The sequence below is a fragment of the Triticum aestivum genome, chromosome 2A (genome assembly GCF_018294505.1).
Source record: "Triticum aestivum cultivar Chinese Spring chromosome 2A, IWGSC CS RefSeq v2.1, whole genome shotgun sequence".
Lineage (NCBI taxonomy): Eukaryota > Viridiplantae > Streptophyta > Magnoliopsida > Poales > Poaceae > Triticum > Triticum aestivum.
In genome coordinates this window covers 121921893-121933052 of record NC_057797.1, presented here as the reverse complement: position 1 = coordinate 121933052, position 11160 = coordinate 121921893, and the positions used below count along the sequence as shown (strand labels likewise).

Genomic DNA, 11160 nt, shown 5'->3' with positions numbered 1-11160 from the left:
CCCTAGCTTGGAGCTTGGAGGCATCTCAATTCAGCTTTGACAGGGTGTTGTTTTCCCCCTCATAGTCTTGCCAAGTCATCCAAAAGACTGGAATCAGACTTGGTTCTATTGTCAAGACACGTCACCAGCAAACGAGAAGCCACTGCCGGGTCATCACGCCGAGCGTCTTGACTCCAAATTCGTGCTCCCTGACAAGCTTACTACTGCCGAACGCAAGAGGTTGATCCCATCAATCAAAAGGATTAACGCCTTATTAGGTAACGGTTTAACCGGAGTTGACTTAACCCATTGCTGGGTTGCGTGGCGGGTCATCCCTCTAAGCCGCCGATCCAAACTAATGTATGAATATGGTGGAGGCCCAGATGACTCTCTTCTTCATAGCTCTGTTCAATTAATGGAAGAAGATATTGTTTCAATGTCAACTCTTCTGGTGAACGGTAAATACGAAGACTGCAGTAAAGTCGGGTTAAACCCTTTCTGCAAGCTTAACCCAGTTCCAGAGGTAAAGAACCTCTGCCCTCTTCCTCTTTGCATTTTCCTCAGTTGTTTTAAATACTTGCATGACCTTTCATCTTGCTTGTTTGTTTATAGGCCAAATCTGATTTCTGGAAAGCCAAGTACGATCACGAAGCCGCCAAGAAAGCCAGAGCCGCCGCCATAACCGCCAAGAAAACGACCCGGAGATCTAAGAAGAAGAAGAAAAGCACCGCTGAAGATCTGTTGAGCTTGATGATACTTCTGAGCCGGAGGTAGCCCTTGACTCCCTTGGCCAACTTTTTAATAATCTTATTAACACTGATCATTGCCAGGATGACACAGGGGCTAGTCAGGCCGTGGAAGAAGAGGTAACTATTTCCTCCGACTCAGCTCATTTGCCAAGACAGAAAGTTCGGCTGGTAACCCGGAAAGTAAGGTTTTCACACCCTTTGGCTTATCTGGATCCTCATTTTCTTTAAAAAAGCAGCAACACGAGAGCCGTCGTCAGACCCGGAATGATGATGAACCGCCTGTTTTTCTTCAACAGACTCCTCAAAAATGCCAGAATGAGGTTTATTTCTTTGTCATTGACTTTCTGTTAATGGATCTTCTCCCTTGCATTACTTACTTTGTTTTATCTTTGCAGGAGGTGTCTCGCTCTTCCGGTGACTCGTCTCAGACCCAATTTCCGGCCTTCAAGACTGCCCCTGGGTAAGGAAAAAAATCCTCTTTCCTCAGTATCTTTCAAACTGGTTTTTTATACTGACCGTTTCACAATATCTTTCTTAGTGGCCAAGCCAAGTCCAAGAAGGCCAAGGTAACTAAGCCGGTGGAAAACCCACCAGTCCTTGCATCTGAACCGGCCATGCCATCTTCTCCACCATTGACTGAAGCTCCAGAAGACCTGCCTGTCAACGCTGAAGTAAATCCTCCTGAGCCGTCAGTTGACGATACCACCATTAACCCATCTGCTACTGGACCATCCAGCTCGGCTAACCCGCCATCACCGTCTACTCAAGACGTTCTGATCACTGGAAGCCGCTTCATTGAGCCGGGGAATCCCACCATGCTGGCTCGTCATACTTCGAAACAAGAGGCGCTGGAGAAACAAAAAGTGTGTTTTGATATTTCACATTAGGACCATCTGAATGCCAACGACATATTATCCGGCTATCTCAGCCATGTACACTCCAGCCGTGACTCAGAGATCGAAATGGTCAAGCAGTTGCAGCTGAAGTACGAGGTATGTTCTTCCAGCTTACTTATATTCTGCCAGCCCCCAAGTCTTCAGATTATGAGAAAACCGGAATGATCTGTAGACTTTATGATATAGGCTAAGACTTACCTTTAGATTTTTCTGGAGTCCAATAAAATAGAACAAAGCTTCACCTGTAGCCCCCAAGGGTCGGTTCATTTAACCATAAATGAGCCGATTCTTTGAATTTTCATAACTGTCTTGTGCCAAATCCAAAAAACATCGTAATCCGGCTTAACCTTGAGAAATTTGCTGAATAGCATACATTAGCCCCCAAGTGCCAAATGCTGGTACTTTGTAAATTACTTGGGACTTACAGTATGTTAGAGTCATAAGAAATTGTTTTGGCATACATTAGCCCCCAAGTGTCAAGTGGTTTTGAAGTGCAAAGTACTTGAGACTTGAATCTTAAATGTTGAACCTTAATTGAAATCTTGACTCATCTGGGTATGTTTTGCATAATGCCTTATCTAAACTGAGCTCGCAACTAACTGATGCGAAGACCCGGCTGGCGGATCAGGAGGCAGAAATCTAGTCTGCTGACTCCAAACTGCAATTAACTCTTGCTGAGAAGGAAACATTGAGAACCAACTTGGCCGCCAAGAAGAAAACCTGGGCTGAAGAGAAAACGTTGCTGACACAACACGCCGAGAAAGCTGAAGCAGCTCTTGAAGAGGTTACTTCGGAGCTGACCTATTTAAAAGACCAGGTGTCTCAAATGGTGTCCGCTATCTTCGGTAAGTCATCTGTACTGACCTTTTTGACCTTCTTTGGACCGGAATACAAAACGCTAGCTGACCCTTTGTTTTAGAAACCATGTGCAGGTCCACGAAGCAAGAACCTGAGCCAAGACAATGTGACTAAACTAAAGGCGGTGTATACTTTAGTAGAACAATTGTACATTGGCGCACAACGGGCACTTGCCGCTATCTCTCCTGCCAATCAAGGACCCAACCGGCTCAGTGATGTCTTGAAGAAGCTGTCAATCTTACCCGCCAGGTTCCAAGAAGTCAAGCGTTCATGTGCTAGAGCTGGGGCTTTAACTGCTCTAAGCCGCTCCAAGGCTTGGGTGCCAGATCTAGACCCGGCAGATGTAGCCAGAGGGTACCCCACGGTAAAGGAAGATGGGTCACTATTTGAACAGGATGACTTCGTTGCTTGCGTGAGGGAGGTGCGACCTCAGGCCACCATTGTTGGAGATGAAACAAATATTTACTAATACCAGCTGGGTTTTGACTTGGACAATAAGAAGATGGCGACTCCCTCCTACAAAGTGACCGACCTTATCCCGCTGGTTCGTCAGCATACATTTGCTCCGGATATTGACCCAGCCGGCTTGATTGATGAATAAGCAAAGTTTACTGCTGTAGACGGTTGTGACTGGTCAAAACCTAACTTCCAATTGGCAGAAAGCGGTGAGCCGACGAGGGAGGAGTGAAGACCATCTTCATGGGCTTTTAAAGCCTTGTAATAGATTAGTTGTGAAAAAACTGCATAATTTTCCTATGCCAACGCGCATAAGACGCCGTGTGTGATTCTGTGTTTGCTGATGTTAATATATGCATCATATTTATGGTTGTTCCTGCAATATTTCCACTCTGTTTCTATAGATAAAAAGGGAAAAAAACTGGCTTGGCGGCTTAGTACCGAATGGGTCAGAACACCCAGTTTACAACCAATAGTTTTGTCATAGTAGAAAACAGAACTAGACGTAAAAAGAAAACAAGGTTGAAATAACCTTTGATTAATATGGAAGGAAATTGTTCATAAACAATAGCCGTACCTATATCTTTGACCTCCAGACCACCGGTTTATATGACCCGGATGACGAGGTTGATAATCAAGTCTTTGCGAGAAGTCAATGCTTCTGAATACCTGATGATTATCATGCCCTGGTGGCTTGTTGTCAAATAGTCAAGCCGGTGAAAAGACCATGATTGATTAGTGAGATAACAAAAAACCGATAAGACAAATAACGGGTGGTAAACAAAATTAGCCTTGTAACTAAAGGTTGGGGGTTTTCTGATTCGAATATGATCAGTAAACCGGACCAAAGGGGTTAAGCTAAGATTCGAATACGATCACATAGCTCCCAGTGGCTTTGGCGTTGCGCCGATCAAAAGGGTACCGACAGCTATGTTCTCTTTGGTTCGAATATGACCTATGTTTAAATAGGAAGCCCCCAAATGACCTTGAGAGGTTTTTAACGACCCTGATTCGAATACGATCCAAGTCGGACCCAAAAGGGGTTAAGCTGTGATTCAAATACGATCAAGAAGCCCCCTAGTGAGTTTGGCTTTGAGCCGATCAAGAGGGTTATGAGAGCTATGTTTTCTTTGGTTCGAATACGACCTATGTTTGAATAGGAAGCCCCCAAGTGACCTTGACAGTTTGCAGCTAGATTCGAATACGATCATAAGCTGGACCAAAAAGGTTAGACTTGATTCAAATATGATCAGCTCCTTAATAGTCATTTGAAAATAGTAGTAAAAATAGTAAAGATTTGTAATCTTTGAGAAGAAAAGAGACCGATGGCCCTGCTTTATTACTTATCATAGTATATACAACCCGGTGGCTCAGGTGTAGTATGGCCTAAGTTGAGCAATGTTCCATGGCCGGCGGGTCTCCTCTTCCGACTTACGTGAGTCTTTGTGCTCTTGAACGTCAATGAGGTAATATGACCTGCTGTTTAAGTTCTTGCTGACCACAAAGGGTCCTTCCCAAGGTGGGGACAGCTTGTGTGCATCTGACAGATCCTGGATGAGCCGGAGCACCAGGTCACCTTCTTGAAAAGTCCTGGATTTAACCCGGCGGCTGTGATAACGGCGCAGGTCCTGTTGATAAATTGTTGATCGAGTCGCCGCTAAGTCTCTTTCCTCATCTAACAAGTCAAGTGCATCCTGTCTGGCTTGTTCATTGGTAGCTTCAACATAAGCCGCCACACGGGGCGAATCATGACAGATGTCACTAGGCAATACTGCTTCCGCTCCATAAACCATGAAGAAACGTGTATAACCTGTAGACCTATTAGGCGTGGTGTTGATACTCCACAACACCGAGGGTAACTCCTCTACCCAACAACCCGGTGTTCACTGCAAAAGAACCATAAGCCGGGGCTTGAGACCTTTTAAGATCTCCTGATTTGCTCTCTCAGCCTGACCATTGGATTGAGGATGAGCTACAGAAGAAACATCAAACCGGATATGCTCGCGCTGACAGAACTCGTCCATAGCCCCTTGGGATAGATTAGTGCCATTGTCAGTGATAATGTTGTGTGGAAAACCAAAACGGAAAATCACCTTTTTCATGAACTAAACCGATGTGGCCGCATCACACTTACTCACTGGTTCTGCCTCAACCCACTTTGTGAATTTGTCAACTGCCACCAAAAGATGTATCTTTTTATCCTTAGACCTTTTGAAAGGTCCAACCATGTCAAGCCCCCAGATCGCGAATGTCCAAGTGATTGGAATCATCTGCAGCTCTTGAGCCAGCACATGCCCTCGTCGTGCGAATTTTTAACATCCATCACATCTACTGACCAGATCTTCTGCATCAACGTGAGTAGTCAACTATTAAAAACCATGACAAAAAGCTTTGGCCACCAGAGATTTTGACCCGACGTGATGACCACAATCGCCTTCATGGATCTCTCGAAGTATTTCTTAGCCTTCTTCAGGGGAAACACACTGCTAAAACGCTCCAGAAACACTGCGATGGTATAGTTCTCCGTCAGAAATCGTCATTGACTTAGACCGCTGGGTTATTTGTCAGGACAGGGTATCATCCGCTGGCAGCTCGCCCCGGGTCATATAAGCCAAGAATGGCATTGTCCAATCTGGGATGACGTGAAGAGCCGCCACCAACTGCGCTTCCGGGTCAGGAACGGCTAGATCTTCTTCTATAGGTAGCTTAACCGACGGGTTATGCAAAATATCCAAAAAGGTGTTAGGTGGCACCAGCTTACGCTGAGATCCCAACCGGCTTAAAGCATCAGCCGCTTCATTCTTCCTATGGTCAATGTGCTCCACTTGATAACCTTTAAAGTACCCTGCAACAGCATCAGCTTCACGGCGATAAGCTGCCATGAGAGGATCTTTGGAATCCCACTTGCCTGACGCCTGTTGAGCTACTAAATCTGAGTCGCCGAGACACCGGACCCGGCTCAGGCTCATCTCTCTTGCCATTCGAAGACCATGGAGCAATGCTTCATATTCCGCTGCGTTGTTAGTGCAAGGAAACATCAGCCGCAACACATAACAAAATTTGTCACCTCGAGGGGAAGTTAACACGACTCCAGCCCCCGAGCCCTCCAACTGTCTGGACCCATCAAAGTGAATCGTCCCATATGTGTTGTTTGGTTTCTTCTCCGGCATCTGCATCTCTGTCCAGTCATTAATAAAGTCAACCAGCGCTTGAGACTTGATCACAGTACGTGGCACATACTTCAACCCGTGAGACCCAAGTTCAATGGCCCACTTGGCGACTCGTCCAGTAGCCTCTCTATTCTGGATGATGTCTCCCAAAGGCGTAGAGCTAACCACAGTGATTGGGTGACCCTGAAAGTAATGTTTGAGTTTCCGGCTTGCCATGAATACCCCATACATGAGCTTCTGCCAATGTGGATATCTTTGTTTAGATTCAATTAGCACCTCACTGACGTAGTAAACTGGCTGTTGAGCCGGATGTTCCTTGCCAACCTCCTTACGCTCCACCACAATTGCCACACTAACAGCTCGTGAGTTGGCGGCTACGTATAACAATAGCGACTCTTTCTCAACCGGAGCAGCAAGGACCGACGGCTCAGCAAGTTGTTTCTTCAGATCCTCAAAAGCAGAGTTCGCAGCATCGCTCCAAACGAAATCATCCGTTTTCTTCATCATCTAATACAAAGGCATCGCCTTCTCCCCTAACCGGCTTATGAACCAGCTCAAAGCAGCAACACGACCCGCCAGCCGTTGAACATCATTGATGCATGTTGGTTTGGCTAGAGATGTGATTGCCTTAATCTTCTCCGGGTTAGCTTCAATACCTCGGTTGGACACCAAAAAACCCAAGAGCTTGCCAGCTGGGACTCCAAAAACACACTTGGCCGGGTTAAGCATCATTTTGTAAACCCGGAGGTTATCAAAGGTCTCTTTTAGATCTATGACCAAGGTTTCCTCTTTCCTGGACTTTACCACTATATCATCCACATAATCATGAACATTACGCCCAATTTGACTGTGAAGGCAATTCTGCATACACCGTTGATAATTTGCCTGGGCACTCTTGAGCCCGAAGGGCATAGACACATAGCAGAAGGCTCCAAACGGAGTGATGAAAGTTGTCTTCTCCTGGTCCTTGACTGCCATCTTGATCTGATGATAACCTGAATAAGCATCCAAAAAGCTCAAACATGCGCAACCCGCCGTAGCATCTATGATCTGATCAATACGAGGGAGAGCAAAAGGGTCACCTGGACAAGCCTTGTTTAAATCGCTGTAATCCACACACATACGCCAAGTGCCGTTCTTCTTGAGTACAAGCACCAGGTCGGCTAACCACTCTGGGTGAAAGACTTCCACAATGAGCCCGGCCGCCAAGAGCCGGGCCACCTCTTCTCCAATGGCCTTGCGCCTTTCCTCATTGAACCATCAGAGAAATTGTCTGACCGATTTAAACTTTGGATCAATATTGAGAGTGTGCTCAGCAAGTCTCTCGGGACACCCGGCATGTCAGAAGGTTTCCATGCAAAGATGTCCCGGTTCTCATGGATGAACTCGATGAGCGCGCTTTCCTATTTTGGATCCAAATTGGCACTGATGATGAACTGCTTGGATGAGTCGCCGGGCACAAAATCAACCGTCTTGGTGTCGTCGGCTGATTTGAATTTCAACATTGGTTCATGCTTCGTTGTTGGCTTCTTTAAAGACGTCATGTCTGCCGGGTCAACATTGTCTTTATAAAACTTTAGCTCCTCTGTTGCACAAACAGACTCGGCATATGCAGCATCTCCTTCTTCACACTCCAGGGCTATCTTCCGGCTTCCATGTACTGTAATGGTGCCCTTATAACTCGGCATCTTGAGCTGCACATACACATAACATGGCCGAGCCATGAACTTGGCGTAAGCCGGCCGTCCAAACAGAGCATGATATGGGCTTTTGATTTTAACCACCTCAAAGGTTAATTTCTCCGCTCTGGAATCGTATTCATCCCCAAAGGCTACTTCTAGTTCAATCTTGCCAACTGGGTATGCCGACTTGCCAGGTACCACACCATGAAAAACGGTGTTGGATTGCTTAAGACTCTTGTTAGTCAACCCCATCCGATGAAATGTTTCATAGTAGAGGATGTTGATGCTACTGCCTCCATCCATGAGCACTTCAGTGAACTTATATCCACCAACCTGAGGCGCTACTACCAAGGCCAAGTGACCCGGATTGTCAACCAGGGGAGGATGATCCTCTCTGCTCCACACAATAGGCTGTTGTGACCACCATAAGTAACGCGGAATCGCCGGCTCAACGGCATTGACGGCCCTCTTGTGAAGCTTTTGGTCCCTCTTGCACAAAATAGTGGTAAATACATGGTATTTCCCACTATTCAATTGTTTTGGGTTGCTCTGATATCCGGACTGTTGCTGCTGATTGCCCTGGCCGGATTGTTGATTGTAACTTCCCTGGTTACCTGCATGACCTTGACTGTGAAAACCACTTCCATCTGAACCGGCGCCCGGGCCCTGAAAGCCTCCTCCATCTGAACCGGCGCTTGGCCCGTGACCTCCGTCAAACGCGTTTGAGTTCTTAAATGCCTTCATGATCATACAGTCTTTCCACAGATGGGTTGCTGGCTTCTCACGGGTGTCGTGTCTTGGGTAAGGTTCATTCAATAGTTGCTCGAGGGTGGGACCTGACCCGCCTGACCGAGGGGGTTTCCTGCCCTTGCGCCATTGACTATTGCCGTGTGTATTGGTGTTAGCTACAAATTCGTCAGTCTTACGTTTATTACCTCCTTGATTTGCCGGGTTATGCTGGTAACCCTTTTCGTTGCCGTTCTTCTTCCCTTTCCCTGCTTTCTCCTCATCAAACAAGGGATCCTTGGTATTATCAGAATCAACATATTTAACCAGAGCCGCCATCAACTGGCCCATGTCATTGCAGTCACGTTTGAGCTGCCCCGGCTTCTGTTTCAGAGGTTCAAAACGGCAATTTTTCTCCAACATTAAGACTGCCGATCCGGCATCCATCTTATCAGATGAATGTATCATCTCCTTGACCCGGCGCACCCAATGGGTTGTGGATTCTCCTTCCTCTTGCTTACAGTTAGTCAGGTCCACAATTGACATAGGTTGCTTACATTGAAGTTTTGAATGAAACGGGTTTTCAACTCCGCCCATGAGCCGATGGAATTGGGTGGCAACCCTTTCAACCAAGTGCGAGCCGTTCCATCCAACATCATGGTGAAGTACTTAGCCATTGCCGCGTCGCTGACCTCCAACAGCTCCATGGTCATCTCATAACTCTCAATCCAGGCCCCAGGCTGCAAGTCGGATGTGTAATTAGGCACCTTACGAGGCCCCTTGAAGTCCTTTGGCGAACGCTCATTACGTATGGCAGGCACTAGGCAAGGGACACCTCCGATTCTCGTGGCCACTCCTGCCTCAACCGAGGTTGCTGGATAAGCCAAAAAGGTTTGATGAGCCGCCTGCTCTGCTGCCAGTTGAATCGCCCGCTCGGCCTCCTGTCAAATCCTCTCCTGATCCGCTAAGTTAAGGGCTCTCGCCTGGACCGGCTCATGCCTGCGCGGCTGGTGGCGGCGTTGAGCGTTGCTTGACATCTCAGTTGAGTCCATATGCCTGCTATAGCTCGGGCTCCGGCTCGGGCAAGGGGTTGAATGGATTTTGTCTCGACTGTAAGAGTACGCATCCTGTTGTGCCAGAGCTGTTTGAAGAAGCTCCCTCACCCTTTGTGTCTCGACTGCTGTCGGAGAATCGCCTTCCATCGGGAGAGCCGCCAAACGAGCCGACGCAGCAATGAGGTTTTCCAAAGGATTGGAGAACTGACACGGCGGGGTTGACGCATATTGAGGCGGAGTGGTATACATGTGAGGCGGTTCCATGATCCACGGCTGAACCGGTGCCCTGGGTGTCGTGATCCGATTTGCTTCCGATGGGTTATTTGGACCAGCCCCAGGTGTGTGGAAGAGGTTCCTGGGATTGAGTGTCAGAGGTAGACGTGATTGACTTTTCTGATGCCTTCTCCTCATGACCTCGTTTGACGCGTTCAGATCCACTGAGAGCCGAAAAGTCTCTGCCTGAAGCTGCTGAGCTCGAGCGTCCAAAGCCGCCCGTTCCGCAGCCATCCTGACCTCTTCAGCTACTAAGTTTTCTTTGGCCTGTGCCATCTCTTCACGTACCCGAGCCACCTCCACATCATGCTGAACTTTATCTGCTGGCTCCACCACTGCAGTCAAAAGAGCCGTCAGCTTATCATGAGGTCCATTAATATCTGAGCCGGGGAGTGCATGGGGTCTCCTGACCCGGCCGCTGCCGACCCGGTGGCCGCCGCTGCCGTAGCCGTGGAGTTCTGCCCGGGCTGGGTGCCTACCATGAAGACTCCCGCTTGATTTGGCAACTCAAAAGGGTCCGGAATACTGCTGCCATCGGAACAGCCCCAAGCATGCCATCCTGTAGCTGATATAACGAGTCCGTCTCGCCTGTTGATGACGTAGCGTCCGAACAGATGGTCGTCTCACCGCCATCCATTGATCCTTCCGAATGTTCACCTCCATGGATGCAACCCACAAAAACATGGTTTACAGTGGGTCGAACCTGGGTGGGTCTCGCACCCTGAGCCGTCTCGACGATGTCGGTGCAGATGTCCGGCTCAGGGTCGGATTTGCCAATCTGGCCGATGAAGACATGAATCCCGCCTAAGGGGACCTGATATCCGTACTCAATTGAGCCGGCCTCCACTACAAAAAAAGACACATCCGCGACATTTTGGGCCAAACGAAATTTTTTTCTGTCATACATATGACACTTCTATGACGATAATTGTGACAAAACCCGGTATCATCATAGATGTGGTGGACTCCTACTTCTATGACAAAAAATCATGACAGAAAATGGGCTTTTCGTCCTGGGCAGGCCGGAGACGCAGCTGCATGACATTCTTTGGGCCGTCCATGACGGAAAAAACCGTGGTAGAAGCGAGGGCGAGGAAAATTTCGGGGAGTTCCCGGTTACGGTGGGAGGTCGGGGCCGAGCGATGCGCGTTTCTCTCATACACGTACGCATGTGTGTGCGAGGAATTGGGCTCTAACTTAACCCGAGCGATTGCACTGCAGGCTACGTGTTACTGAACCCGACCGATCGATCGATGGCTGTTAACTGAACCCGATCGAGCGATTTCTTCGCTATTGCTGCTAACTGAAGCCGATGG

General features: G+C 47.9%; 1 protein-coding gene across 1 annotated transcript in view; it reads left to right on the top strand.

Moving 5' to 3' along the window:
• Nucleotides 1–394: 394 nt before the first annotated feature.
• The window catches only part of LOC123191579 (uncharacterized), a 26558-nt gene continuing 15792 nt past the window's right edge, over nt 395–11160 (top strand). The window contains exons 1-7 of the mRNA XM_044604258.1: nt 395–502; nt 810–845; nt 1124–1188; nt 1267–1399; nt 1616–1720; nt 2307–2469; nt 2557–2629. Coding sequence (XP_044460193.1) covers nt 395–502; nt 810–845; nt 1124–1188; nt 1267–1399; nt 1616–1720; nt 2307–2469; nt 2557–2629 — 683 coding nt within the window. The remainder of the gene's footprint in view (nt 503–809; nt 846–1123; nt 1189–1266; nt 1400–1615; nt 1721–2306; nt 2470–2556; nt 2630–11160) is intronic.